This window comes from Octopus bimaculoides, chromosome 14, assembly GCF_046866305.1.
Source record: "Octopus bimaculoides isolate indiv1 chromosome 14, ASM4686630v1, whole genome shotgun sequence".
Taxonomy (NCBI): Eukaryota; Metazoa; Mollusca; class Cephalopoda; order Octopoda; family Octopodidae; genus Octopus; species Octopus bimaculoides.
The window spans coordinates 27,287,757-27,302,749 of NC_142941.1; the positions used below are offsets into that span (position 1 = coordinate 27,287,757).

The 14,993-nt window shown below is 35.7% G+C and overlaps 1 protein-coding gene and 1 long non-coding RNA gene across 2 annotated transcripts; both read left to right on the forward strand.

Moving 5' to 3' along the window:
- Positions 1–6,783: 6,783 nt before the first annotated feature.
- On the forward strand, positions 6,784–9,163 carry LOC149132656 (uncharacterized). The gene is made up of 2 exons (XR_016244395.1): positions 6,784–7,450; positions 8,482–9,163. It is a non-coding gene; the product is annotated as an uncharacterized LOC149132656 (long non-coding RNA).
- Positions 9,164–10,160: 997 nt separating this feature from the next.
- On the forward strand, positions 10,161–11,766 carry LOC149132657 (uncharacterized). The gene is made up of 3 exons (XM_089363331.1): positions 10,161–10,472; positions 10,584–10,674; positions 10,885–11,766. The coding sequence occupies exons 2-3, from the start codon at positions 10,654–10,656 to the stop codon at positions 11,299–11,301; spliced, it is 438 nt and encodes a 145-aa protein (XP_089219457.1). The 5' UTR covers positions 10,161–10,472; positions 10,584–10,653; the 3' UTR covers positions 11,302–11,766.
- Positions 11,767–14,993: the final 3,227 nt, after the last annotated feature.

The window sequence follows — 14,993 nt, forward strand, 5'->3', positions numbered from 1 at the left end:
CATATTATGTCTACATCTGCCTTAGATAAGCTAGAATTTTTCATTACAAATATGAGTGCTTTATTGAGCATTATAGTGTTAATAGCATTATAGTGTGGAGTAGTAGTTATCTATATCTAATTGTATAAATTTGGAGCTTTTTGTTTTTCTATTTTCTTAAACCATCCTATTACCTCCTGAGTGTCCGACTATAAGGAAGGTCCAATCTTAATTTTGAGTCCGGGTTTTATTCTATGATGTTTTTGTTTATACGTCCTATGTCCGACTTTGATGGACATAGTCTGACTTTAGGGTCACTATCGAAGTTATTTTTGTGGTTTTTAAGGTTTATCCTAAGATTTCTTGGGACATATGGTTCCGACCTATCGGCTGTCTCTAGTCTTTTTATTATTTCAAATCCTTTGTTGTTTATATAGGTTTTTGCAGTCATTTTCGTACGTATGTCATTTAATTTGATAATCGGGTCATTCAAAGTAGCGGAAAAAAACTAGTGCCATGAAGTTAGTCATTCAAATTCGTTTTTCGATCATTCAATTTCGCATTTCGGTCAAAGAATTTGCTACATAGATCATTCAAATTAAAATGTAGGTCGAAAGCATTCAAATTAGTCGGAATGCGAGGAAGCGTCTTTTCGAGCATTCAAATTCGCACGTGAGCATTCGAGTTTGGAATAAGTTTATTCAGTTTAGCACTAATTTTACATGTATGTTTTTACTCACATTCTAAGAAATGAATGTTAAAAATGACAAATTTAAATGTCATGTTTTGTCATGCAAAATTTATTATGTTGTTATAACTACAAAGAGGAAATAAATCACGTGATTCTTTCCACAAAATTCTTTTTCATTGCAACATTCGTAACCGGTCGGTATCAGTTGCATTTTATATCCCTTTCTCTTACACCAAATTGTAATCTTGGAGCCACGCGTAAGGTACATGCGTATATCGGACAAAGATAGGGCAAGGCTGGTTGACGCCTTCGAAGGACATCAAATCGATTAACTGCAACTGGGAGACACATTTGGCATTAAAAGGAGTAATGCCCGATCCATAGTAGCGACCTAGCTACGGTCTTGGAGGCGCCACACGTTGCCCAGAGGAGGTGCACACCACCTTAAGGCTTCAGGTGACAATTGATGCCAACCCACTTGCAACCCTTCAACAGATGAAGGGGGACTTAGGGGCAGTATTGCCCTGACAGCCGCTTGTTACCGTGTCTGCAAGCTCACAGGCTGCAATCTCACGTGTCTGCAATCTCATGGGATGCTGATAACTATAAAGCTGGCCGAAGACGTCCCAGATGCAAGAAATGCCCCCAAAATTCTGGAAAAGCGTTATGAGTACGCACATTGGTTCATGGAAGATGGAGTCGTCGGCCATTGCATATTCATTGATGAATATAGGTACAATATTAGAGCCAGGCGGTGTTTTGGATGAGCCCCTCGAGGCATTCTTGTTCGCCGAGTTGTCAACCTTTAGTGTGGGAAAAATTGTAATGTCACTTTCGCGGTGTTGGGAGAAATTGGCCTGGTCCACCACTCCATTGCGAACAATACCGTTACACGAAACTCTTTCGAGGAGCTCTTGGAGGAAACAGTTCGTGCATGTGCTGACATGTTCCCAGCAGATGAATCCGTCTACTTGATCTATGACAACACGAAGCCACACGTTCGTGCCAAGCTCCCAGCTGACGCCGACCCACGGATCAGTCTGAAACTCCTGCCTCCCTATTCGCCATTTCTTAATTGTACGGAAATGGCGCAGTCTGTCTTTAAGGCGGCTGTCAAGCGGGACCTCGCTCGAGCTGAGTTGCAGCAAAGAGTTGGCGACTGGGCAACTGCAGAAGCCGGCATGACCATGGAAGAATGGTGAGCACATGTCATACAACAGGTCGCAAGACGTAACATCGACGCTATCACTCCAGAAAATTGTGTTCCTTGGTATAGACACACCCTGACCTACCTCCCGAGATGCCTTGACCGCCAGGAAATAAACGGCTAAATCCTCTCAAACGAACTCTCCTTATCAAAACTGTAAATCAATAATTATCTTAGTGCACATAGCACCCTTTCCCCGATGAAAGAAAAAATGCAAAATCAAATAAATATATACTTTTTCTAACAAGACATATTATACAAAGGAAGAACATATATCACAAAATGATGTATTCAAAATCAAAGAAAATGAGCATTTGTAGTAATTGTGAGTTTCTTTAAAAAGGCTGGAATGCGATTTCATGAAATCTTTAACAATAAATACACGTACCTATGCAAATATAAAAGAATACATAAAAAAGACATGGGCACGATAGAGTGCTTACAACACAAACAATAGATGAAAATACATGATTATGATAACAATGATCATTAGATAAAATCAAAACAGCTATCGTGCTAATTTGATTGCTCGAAGTGTTAAATAGATCGCTCCGAGACGAATTTGAATGCTCGAAAGGACGCTTCCTCTCGATCCGCATTTTAATTTGAATGATGTAAATATTAAATTCTTTGACCAAAGTGAGAAATTGAATGATCGAAAAGCAAATTTGAATGACTAACTTCATGGTGCTAATTTTTTCACAATTTGGAATGACCCGATTATCAAATTGAATGACAAACGTACGAAAATGACTACAAAAACCTATATTAGTTAGGTGTTGTTGAGTATATGTCTGTATTTGTTAATTATTTCTTTTTTTTACTAAATTATTGTTATAGTGTGGTGTTTACAATATAAAGATTACCAGCTTTATCTGCAGGCACTATTATTCCGTTTGCGCTTTTAAGAACCTCCAGTATTTTTTCCAATTTCTGTTGGTGTTCGTTGTTCCTTGTTGGGTATATCCTGAATTTGATGTTATTTATTATTTTGTATAGTTCTTCTTCGAATCGCGTCAGGTGTTCATTTGTTGGTGGGTTTCTCAGGGATTTCAATTGTTTCTTGAGTGTGTTTTCTTACTTCTGGTGCTCCTGCGTGCGGTTTTTCTTGTAGAAGAATGCTTTCCATCACATTTGTCTTATGAAGGAAATTGTGTTGGCTGATAATTGTTTTATGTATTCGTTTTTGGTTGGTATGGGGATGTCTTTCAGTGAGAACTCGAGGTTCACTTTTTCCATATTTTGACTCTCAATAGTACTTTAATGTAAAAAGAGACTTCGACCAGTTTCCTGATTTCTGTCAGTATTAGTTATGGTATATTCTGTTAAGAACATAGTGGAGTACAGTATAAAGCTCGTCCACCTTCAGACTTACCCTGTGCTATCCAGTAGCAGTATTATACGTAGGCCTACTTCCAGGTTTGCGTTTGGGCATGTCGTGAGTGAAAATATAATTGAAAAAATTGGACTCAACAAGAAGGGGCACGGTTGGACATTTTTAATGTATATATGTGTGTGTGTGTGTGCCTGTGTGTGTGTGCCTGTGTGTGTATATTAATATATATATTCTATGTATATATATATATATAGATATATATATGAATGTGTGTGTGTGTGTGTGTGTGTGTGTGTATTTTTCTTTTTTAGTTTCAGTCTGAGGACTGCAGTCATGCTGGGGCACCACTGTTTGCTTTGCTACACTTTCACTAAATCTCCTTTGATATGTGACATTTGGTGGATGAGGGAGTTTGATGTTGCTGTCTTAATTCTTTCAGTCATCCCCGGTAGCTGATATACCACATTGCGTTGATCTTTTTTTGTGTAGCTATGGTTGAACCGCCTCGAGTTCCGTCGTTAAATTTACACTGTTTGGTGACCACAGTTGAGAGCAGTAATCAAGACCGCTGAGGACCATCGTGATTTTCTTTTCTCCTGTTTAGAAAATTCGAAGGATCCATCTCGCCAAACGTCTGCATTTTATTGCCAACTTGGTGATATGCATCTGGGAAGATGTATCATCACTCATGTAGATGCCCAGGTCACGCATTAATTTTGATTCAGGGATTGCAATCCCTCCTGGGCCTGTGTATCCTATTTGCTTTTCATCGTGTTTCCTGTGTTGGTAGTGCAGGGCTTTAATTTTCCAACTTTAAACTGCATATTATTTTCCTCAGCCCACCTGTGTATTGCGTCCAACTCATGCTACAGATGCGCAAAGTCTCCAGAGTTCTGTATCCTGTGAGAGACTTTTGTATTGTCAGCATAGTTATCAAGGGTGGCCACTTGAGTAGCTGAGGGCATATCAGAGAGGGCCATTAAGAATAGCAGCGGCTCCAGGACAGTGCTCCGTTGAACACCACTCATTATTTGTACTTTCTTGGAGTCGTCTCTGTTGGCCACCACTACTTGACTTCTAGTTTTTAGACAGTCGTGTAGTAATACACATCTAGAAAATCCTAGAAAAATTTGTACCAACGTTTTGGCATTCTCAGTTACACAAACAGAAGGACAGGGTGCCAATGCATAGTACCAATAATCCCAACATTGACATCAGGATACAGGACCATATTCAGCAACAGCTTGGGCTTCAAGGACCCACATCTCTTCAATATCCTCCCATAAAGCCTGGGAGACCTGCATGGTATGGATGTAAGCATTTCCAAAACAAAAGTAGATCTCCTTCTGTGAAGAGTTCCGGATGAACCTACCTCAGAGTAAGAAATACAGATGAGGGCAGTAACATCAAACTCCCTCGTCCACCAAATGAGGAGGTTTAGTGAAAGTATAGCAAAGCAAATGGTGGTGCTCCAACTTGGTCACCGTCCTCGGACTGAAACTATTTAAGAAAAAAGAATATATATCTTTTACTTCTTTCAGTCATTTCACTGCGGCCATGCTGGAGCACTACCTTCAGTTGAACAAGTCAACTCCAGGACTTGTTCTTTGTAAGCCTAGTACTTATTCTATCGGTCTTTTGCCGAGTTGCTAAGTTATAGGGACGAAAACAAAGACTATATATATATATATATATATATATATATATATACAACGGGCTTCTTTCAGTTTCCGTCTACCAAATCCACTCACAAGGTTTTAGTTGGCCCGAGGCTATAGTAGAAGACATTTGCCCAAGGCGCCACGCAGTGGGACTGAATCCAGAACCATATAGTTGGGAAACAAGATTCTTACCACACAGCCACTCCTATACATGCTTTTGCAATGGTATGTTGAATTAACTTGGGGTATTTTTGTTTCTGAAGGAATATATTAAATTCTGCCAGTCGTTTCTCTCGTCTAATGGCATCTGTGACTGTTGAGCATATGCACCTTATCATATAGAATGTTATGTTCTTTTGTATGGGAAGAGTGGCAAGATCTATACTCTAAGTATTGGTGTGTGTCTGTGTTCTTGTAGTGGAGTTCAGTTAATTATCAGAATGTCCAGAAACAAGAGTTCCTTTTCATTCATTTACATAGTGAATTCGATTGAGACATGAATGCTATTTATTAATTTAAGAAATTTTGTAAGATCCTCCTTACTTCGGTTCCAAAATATGAAGCAGTCATCTGAGAATCCTTTCCGGTTTCCCAAAAGACAGGTTCGGAAGTGGTGTTCAAAAGTAGTTCTGGATAAGGCGTAGATTTTTTCTTCTAAGTATCCTATTACTAGTGTAGTAAATGTTGGTGTTCCCAGCATAATGGAATGACTGAGAGACAAGGTGCCAATGACTCACTTCCTTTTTTAAAACAAGACAATCCTAAATCAGACGAAAATACCAAGGTGCATATTCTCAACAGTCACAGATACCGTTAGATGAGAGAAACGACTGGCAGAACTTAATATATTCAATATGTCGTCATAACAAAAGCAAAGGAAATCCCGATCTCTACCTTACGGAGAAACACTCCGGCTACCTAGCCTGAGTGAAAAAAAAAATACAAATACAAATATTCCATTTGTAGTCACCCACAATCCTAGAAACCACAACATCCTGCATTCAGCCAAACAATACCTCTCAATTCTACATCAACCACCAAATCTCCAATGAATAATTTTAAAGAATCACAAATGATCAACAGTCGAAGACAACCACCCAACCTCAAGAGACACCTATCAAAGGCCAGATTCACATTTGCAAAAGAAACAATGCTAGTAACCAACTGTGGAGACCTCCGTTGTGGGATATGTGAATTAATTGAGCAAGGAACAACCAAAAGATTCAAGAATGGGAATAAATTAAAAGTGAATGCAAACATGAATTGCAAAACAAAAAACCTCATTACATCACATGCCCACAATATAAGGAAAACTACATTGGGGAGACAAGAAGGAAACTAACCAGTCATGTAAATGTGCATAAACAACAAATTAGGGATTAATCTCTTAGGAATGTCCCATACAGTGAATATCTAAATATCTGTGCAAATGGAAAATATAAAATATTCCCATTTTACAGAATAAACGATAAAAATGTTCAACGACAAAAGAAAACTACTTTATAAGAATTCTAAATCCGAAATTAAACTGAAAACAGTCAACACACCTTATAAAAAACAATGGTAAAAGAATATTTATGACTAACTAGGAAAAACAAAGAAAGAATAGTTCATAAAAACCCTAGGTCCGAAAATATACTGGAAATAATCAATACTACCACTACTACAAAAATAACAACTTTCTCTTTCATACAGCAAACAAGAGCATGACTGTTTGAAAAGATTAATCGAAAGCACTCACACACACTAGGGAAAGAAAAACTTCTAAAAAGGTAACATCCTGATGAGAAATTCTATAACTTTTTTAAAAAATCATTTAAAAAAAAATCCTCTTTATACTTAAAAACTGTTTTAAGTAATTTTCACAAAGACTTTCAAATATGTGTGTGTGTGTGTGTGTTTTGCAAACAACTTGCACATTCAAGTGCTACCAGTCGTGAGCTCCGCATACCAGAAGCTAGCAAGTGTATGAGGTCATCAGGAGAGAATGCATGCCGTTTCGGGGCCTACCTCTCAACGGCATCAATGCGCACCTCCCCCTCACTGATATGAGGCCACGCTTGCTAGATCAATTGGTTGTCAAATAAAGTTTAATATTCTTCTAGCCTTCGCTCGTCGTCTCTTTTTAACCAAATCCAGTGGCTAGCCTTTTCCACTGTAGTTTGAATATTGATCATGGTGGTATTTACTTTACGATGAGTTAGGCTTAACGATAACAACAGTTGATCACACTGTGTCTAACAAACCTTCTACATCCTGCTTCGATTAGAAAATGCTCCACTTTCCAGCCTGCGTCTTCGCATTCCTCGAGGAGGTTTACATAATGGTCAATCTTTCGAGCCCGAGCGGCGTCCATGTTATCTTCATGAGGAACCGTTAACTCGACTAGATTCACAACTTTCTTTCTTTCACTCCACATTAAAATGTCCGGTTTTTTCGTAACTGGAATGGGAAAGAGTCCCTGGCACCCTGGTAGATCTGTAGTCACCTCCCAACAGCCGTTCCACTTTTCATCACTCACAGGAAGTTTGTTGTTGTTCTTCTTGAAATGGATCCGCTGTCCTAAGCGCACGAAGGTAATGAAATATCTAGTTGATTCTTTCAACGGGTTTTTTCACTGTTGTTGAGATCAATTTGGTTCTTTATAACATCGAAGATATCCTCGAGGACCAAGTTGCGTCTCCATGTATATGCTAATGAACAGTTGGAAAGAATATTTGTGTATATATATATACATATCTTGAGAAAAGAGGAGGTCGTCAGAATTTTGGAAAGACAATTTTTTTATTCAGTCATTATTATTAGCGCTTTCGTTCGTCTTCGAACATATCAAATAAAATGAATGTGCAAACAGCTTGTTCATTTATATAAATCAGTTTTTTGTTTTTGTTTTTAGAAGAGGAAAACATTGCCTTTATTATTATTTTGGGGGTGGAGATGAGGTTCCAGGACAATGGAGATGGATAGATAGATAGATAGATAGATAGATAGGTAGAGAGAACTAGGGGAGGGATTTCTTTTAAATTTGGAATGTTTTTACCATTTATTTATTCATTTAGTTTTTTACTATTGTATAGCTACTGGTATGAGACATGAGTTCAAGGATGGTAGCCTCTTTTAGGATGGGGTGCGGTCATCACTGAAAGCATTTTTTTCCTTTAAGGTGCCAGAAGGAAGATAAGTTCTATGAAAAATTAAATATGTATATCTGTGTGTGTGTGTGTGTGTGTGTGTGCATGCATATGTGTGCCTGTGAGTTCATGCATTTGGAAATATGTCTATGTCTACACTGTGTAATTTCGATGTTTTGCATTGAAAAATAAAGTCAATTTTTTTTTTAATTTCTTGTTTTTGCATGAACAATATTTAGAAATTAGAAAAATAAGACCCACTGTTATAGAATAGAGATGAGTATCATGTTATATAAATATTGGGGCAGAAACAACAGTAATACTGTATTTTTTCTTTTTTCTTAGGATGTCAGAAATTGTGTCTATATATGCGTCTTAATATTTGTCATTTCCCTTGTAGGGGGTGAAGTGGAATTTATTTTTGATCATTGATTCATCATTTATATCCCTTCAAAATTTCCCCTAAATACTTACAGATGCAAACAAAACCTTCGGGAAGAATAAAAGGAAGCCTTGCTAACACTGAAGAATGACAACTCAATCATCCTAAAAGAAGCCGATAAGTGGGGGGGGGGGGGTAGTAATCATGGACAAGGACTACTATAAAGATAAAATATTGAAAATTTTAACAAGCCAAATCTACTACGAGGAAGAACCAAGACACCCAGAAAAAAACAATAATGAATAAAATCAGAAGACTAATCAATGAATTCCAAGATTCTTTCACCGACAAGGAGAAAGATTATATATGCAACTCTGTAATCAAAGAGAGCAATTTCTACGGATTACCCAAAATCCACAAAAGCTCTGAAATACAAAGTGCCATAAATAAGAACTAATACATAAAAATACTAAGACCTGCTGACCTCAAATTAAGACCAATAGTTGCTGGACTTCAAGCACCAACACAACAACTAAGTCATTTTTTGGATATACTCCTAAAACCTTTGTGCCCTCCCACCCTCCTAAACATAACGAGTCACAACAAATATCATTGATAAGGAACATTCTTCCACTGTCTAACCTGTAGCTCTTTGCTTGATACGATGCTCCAATTGCTGGGATATCCCAGAAACAGCTGCCAGAGATTTTTTTTTTACTATTTTTACCATTTGTTATGCAACTAAATTTAAATTGAATTAAATAAAATTAAAGATTCTTGTTCTTACCTAATTGTTTGCCTTACCGCACTACGTTAACCTTTATGTATATATATATATATATATATAAATATGTGTGTGTGTGTGTGTGTGTGTGTGTGTGTGTGTGTGTATGTAGATATGCATATATGTTTATCTTATATATAAATGGAAATTTCTGCCTGTCTATTTGTTATCATCTTCACGAAACTTTGTATACATGTTAAACTAACGTCAATTTCAATTATAGGCTAACTGGATTTCAATAAAAATCGATAATGGGCACCCTACGGGGGTTGGGCTATCATATGATAAAATGTGAAGGGTGCAAAAAGTGCTAAGTTGAAGGAAATGTGTTGGCATAATGAGGGTGGCTGATACCAGGGAAGGGAAGGAGACAGGAAGAGACAGAGAGACAGGAAATGTGTGTATGTGTGAGAGATAGAGAGAGTGAGAGAGAGAGAGAGACAGAGAGAGAGAGAGAGACAGAGCAGGTGAGAGAGAATGTATTTATTGAACGGAACAGTGAATTTTAGTACTTTGTTCTTTAATTTTTACCTATCACTTAATGCATATGCTGAGTCAAAACTTTCACAATATGTCCAACAACAGATATTAAATTAACAAGTGAAAGATAAAGCGTTTTTATATTTGTTTTCAAATTACCGTATCAAGATTTACTAAAACTTTACCAACGTACTAAAACAATAACACTATTGATAATGTCTTTCATTTTCTTCCATAGATGAATAGCCCGTCGTTGTCGGGTAATTTTTCCAATAGAATATCCTATATAAATTTTTGTTTATTCCATGTCGGATAGGCCTCTTGATCAGGACAAATTTGTGCAATTTTTAGCTAAAAAATTTCCTTGACGATCTTTTTCCTGTTTTGAATTATTTACATGCCTGTTCGACCGTTTCGCATAACTTTATTCATTAAAACTTATTAAAACTTCAGAAGTTCTTACAACTTTGGTCGATGTAATGCTTTGCTTTCGTTTTTTTAATAAAAATTCCTCCTCGTAATGATTTTGCTTTCATTTTGTGATAGACAACTATCAAGCAGAAAATGCCAACTTCCAAATCTTGTTTCCTGTTTAGGTAACATTGATTAAACTTTAAATACTGGTAACGTTTTATTGCAATTTTCTAAGTAACAAAATCGGATTTAACGCAGAAAATTATTTCAATATACCAAATTTGAAAAATTTGACGTAATTTTAAAATTTCACAATGTGACAGCAAGAGAGAAGACACTACAAAAGTAGAGAGACAGACAGTTACATGTGACAAGGCCAGCTACAATGCGCGGATTTTCTTTAAAAGGTAATTTTATTTGCTATCATTTAAACTACAATATTTCATTTACAATCTTTAAACTACAAAAACAAGCTATATTTATGTCTAACGGTGCGCCTTCTCCTCCTACCCTAATAGAAGTACAAAAAATGCGATGGCACCGCGAAAGTGAGCAAAGCTTATCTCTAAAACCTCATGGAAACGATATATGTGGCAAAGGCGTTCACAGGTATGGCATGCTCATGCAAAGATTGATTTTTTTACTAAGTTTTATCGACTATAGTCGGTAAAGAATTTCAGTAATCCGTGTTTTTATTCTCCTAGCCCCACAAGTTACTTTTCATATTATCCTGTATTACCCACACAACATCACCAAAACTCATATGTTTAAGTGCTTACTCACAAGTAAAATTATTTATCATTTTTTTTATTTCAATAGGAAACGGCTATAGAGGGAGAAGCTGACCTAACTGCAGATAGAGCAGCCCATCAAAGAGCAAGGCAAGCAGAGATGGTAACAGAGTCGGAAGCTCGCCTTAATGCAGATAGAGAGTCACACCGATGCATGAGAGAAGCTGAAGACACACCCGCAAGAAGGCCAAGACAGATATTTTACAGGACTGCTAGAACAGCAGCCAGTGCAACTAGGAACATTGTCTGTCTCAAGGCTGCCTTTAGCTATGACCTTACTAAGGATTATGGCAGTAACCCAAAAGTAGAAAGCTCCGAGATGATAGCAGCATTGATCATCAAAGCAGTCTATCTGGACCAACAACCAGATTACTACCTCCCACTTTTTAGAGTATGCATTTGCAATCCAGGAACAAGAAATATCAACCAAATACCTGATGCATGAAATGGATAGAGATGCAGGAAAAGCAGTAAAATGTGACAACAAATGCAGACTTTGTGGAGTTAACACCGAAGATATCACCCACATCATAATCAGTTGTCTGAAAATGTCATCATGATAATATCTACCGATGAGGTATGATATAGTTAGGACACTGTATTTCTAGATCCGGCGAAGGGATAATCCTGAGGACAAAGAAATAAGAACCAACAGTATGGTGGATGCCATAGTGACTCATAAAAAAAAATGAGTACTGTTGGGATGTCCCAGTGAAAATTTGATATAATGATTTGGGATAGAGAAGAGAAACTGTGTAAAGTTGTGGAAATCGTCTGCAAGGCAGATGTTAACATAAAGCTGAAGATTAGTGAAAAAGAGAATACCTGTGCTGAACTATCGAGAAATCTGCAATTACTGTATCTAGATTGCAAGTTTAGGCTTATACCTGTAATTATTGTGGCACTAGGATATGTAACACACTGCTTAAGTACCAATCTTGAGAAATTAGGCTTCTCAAAACTAGAGAGGAGAAAGCTGATTTGAAGACTACAGATCAAAGCCATCACTGGAATTTTAAAAATCTGTAAAACTTTCTAGTTTATAATTTGAATATATATGAGCATATCTAGATATGCAACTATATGCATGAGAATATGTACATAAAACAAAACATACAAATTTGCACACAAACATACATACATACATACAAAAATACCCTGTTGATGTTGTTGAAATTCCAATGAAAGAGCCTTGGATCTAGATTAGAAACTGGCTCTTTCTCTATTGGCAAGAAATCTTGAAGTAAAACTGAATAATGACGCGCGCGCACACACACGCATACATGCACATGCATGCACCTCCTTCCCCCCACAATACATATAAAATATATATCAGCTGGTATCTGAGAGGTACAGCGTTTGATTCTCTGTGGCTGCCTTCTGGCAACTTTTCTGTCTTCTAGATGTATTTACCCAGTTTTCTAGGCTGTTTATACAGCTATCCAATATTCAAAATTTATTTTGTTTTCTACAAAATGTGTGTGTGTGTATATATATATATATATATATATATATATATATATATATATATATATATGTATGTATGTATGTATATATATATATAATTATATGTATTTATTTTATCCTAATTAATAATAATTCGGATAGAATAAATGGGTTAATAGAAACCAGGGTAGCAAAGATCACAAAATAACTGTGGTGTAATTCCTGTTTTTGAGGCAGAAACTCCTTGATATTTTGGGTATTTGAGTATATATAAATTTAAGGAATGGAGTGAACGCATGTTATAACTGCATACTTTATTCCGACATATGTTTCGAAGAATTACAATTTATGCAATCCATAGGAATCGTCGATGTTAAAAATGTAAGCTTCTCCTCAGGGAAATGTATGGGAATCATCTTAAACGTAAGACATTATGACCGAGTATGAGAACTATAGTTGGATAAGGTTATAACGTAATTCATTTGAAAAAACCATTACAGATGTGGACGCTACCAGATAGTACTTAGGACAGGAAAGGAAGGAAGAGAAAAAAAAAATGGGAGAGAGAGAGGGAAGGAAAATTCAGAGTGTAGATTTTGGAGTAGATGGGATGATATAAATACAATAAACAAATTTTTTTGGAAAGGAATGTTTTGTAATAAAAAAAGCATTATAAATGGGGTTAATACTGTGTTTCTATGAAAATATTGAGATGAATGTATATAAACACTTATACTTATGTGTATGCGCATATATATACACAAACAGACCTACATTTCCTCCAATAAGTTAAAATATGCATATTTATATACACACCCAAGTCAAAACTCACACTCACATATACATACGAACACACACACATATACATATATATATATATATATATATATATATATATATACATATCCATATATCAATACATACACATACTCATATACATATGTATACATATATACATACGTATATATATATATATATATATATATATATATATATATATATATATATGTATATATACACATATATACACATATACACACACACACACACATATATATATATATATATATATATATATATATATATATATATATATGTATATATATATATGTATATATATATATATATATATATATATATATATATATATATATATATATATATGTATATATATATATGTATATATATATATATATATATATATGTATATATGTATGTATATGTATGTATTTGTGTATATGTACTTGTATATATGTATGTATATATATGTGTGTGTGTGTATATGTATGTTTATAGGCGTAGATGCATATATATATGTATGTATGTATATATGTATACATATGTACATGAGTATGTGTATGTATTGATATATGTATATGTATATATATATATATATATATATATATATATATATATATATATATGTATATGTGTGTGTGTTCGTATGTATATGTGAGTGTGAGTTTTGACGTGGGTATGTATATAAATATGCATATTTTAACTTATTGGAGGAAATGTAGGTCTGTTTGTGTATATATATGCGCATACACATAAGTATAAGTGTTTATATACATTCATCTCAATAATTTCATAGAAACACAGTATTAACCCCATTTATAATGCCTTTTTATTACAAAACATTCCTTCCCCCAAAAATTTTTTATTGAATTTATATCATCCCATCTACTCCAAAATCTACACTCTGAATTTTCCTTCCCTCTCTCTCTCTCTCCCTTTTTTTTTTTTTCTCTTCCTTCCTTTCCTGTCCTAAGTACTATCTGGTAGCGTCCACATCTGTAACGGTTTTTTCAAATGAATTACGTTATAACCTTATCCAACTATAGTTCTCATACTTGGTATTAATGTCTTACGTTTAAGATGATCCCCATACATTTCCCTGAGGAGAAGCTTACATTTTAAACATCGACGATTCCTATGGATCGCATAAATTGTAATTCTTCGAAACATATGTCGGAATAAAGTATGCAGTTATAACATGCGTTCACTCTATTCCTTAAATTTATATATATATATATATATATATATATATATATATATATATATATATATATATATATATATATATATATATATGTATGTATGTAAACACACACGCACACACACACATACACATATATATAATGTAATATACATATAAAATATATATCATCATCATTTACAATTAAGAGTATGAAGACCGGGAAAGCCCCCGGCCCATCAGGAATCACTGCAGAGATGCTCAAAATATCTGGCAGTGTTGGCTATAGCCTAGTCACCCGTATTACGAACCAGGTGATACACGAAGGAGTCATACCCAATGACTGGTGTAGCAGCATCATAGTCAACTGCTACAAAGGTAAAGGTGACGCTTTAGATACTAATAATTACAGAGGCATCAAGCTGTTAGATCAGGTTATGAAAGTTACAGAGAGGGTCATAGCCCAACTAATTAGGGAGTGAATCAATTTAGATGAGATGCAGTTTGGGTTCGTGCCAGGTAAAAGCACTACTGATGCCTTATTTCTAGTGAGACAGCTGCAGGAGAAATACCTAGCTAAGGATAAACCTCTGTACCTGGCTTTCGTTGACATGGAGAAAGCCTTTGACAGGGTCCCCCGATCCCTTATCTGGTGGTCAATGAGGAAACTTGGGATAGAAGAATGGTTAGTGAGAGCTGTGCGAGCCATGTAC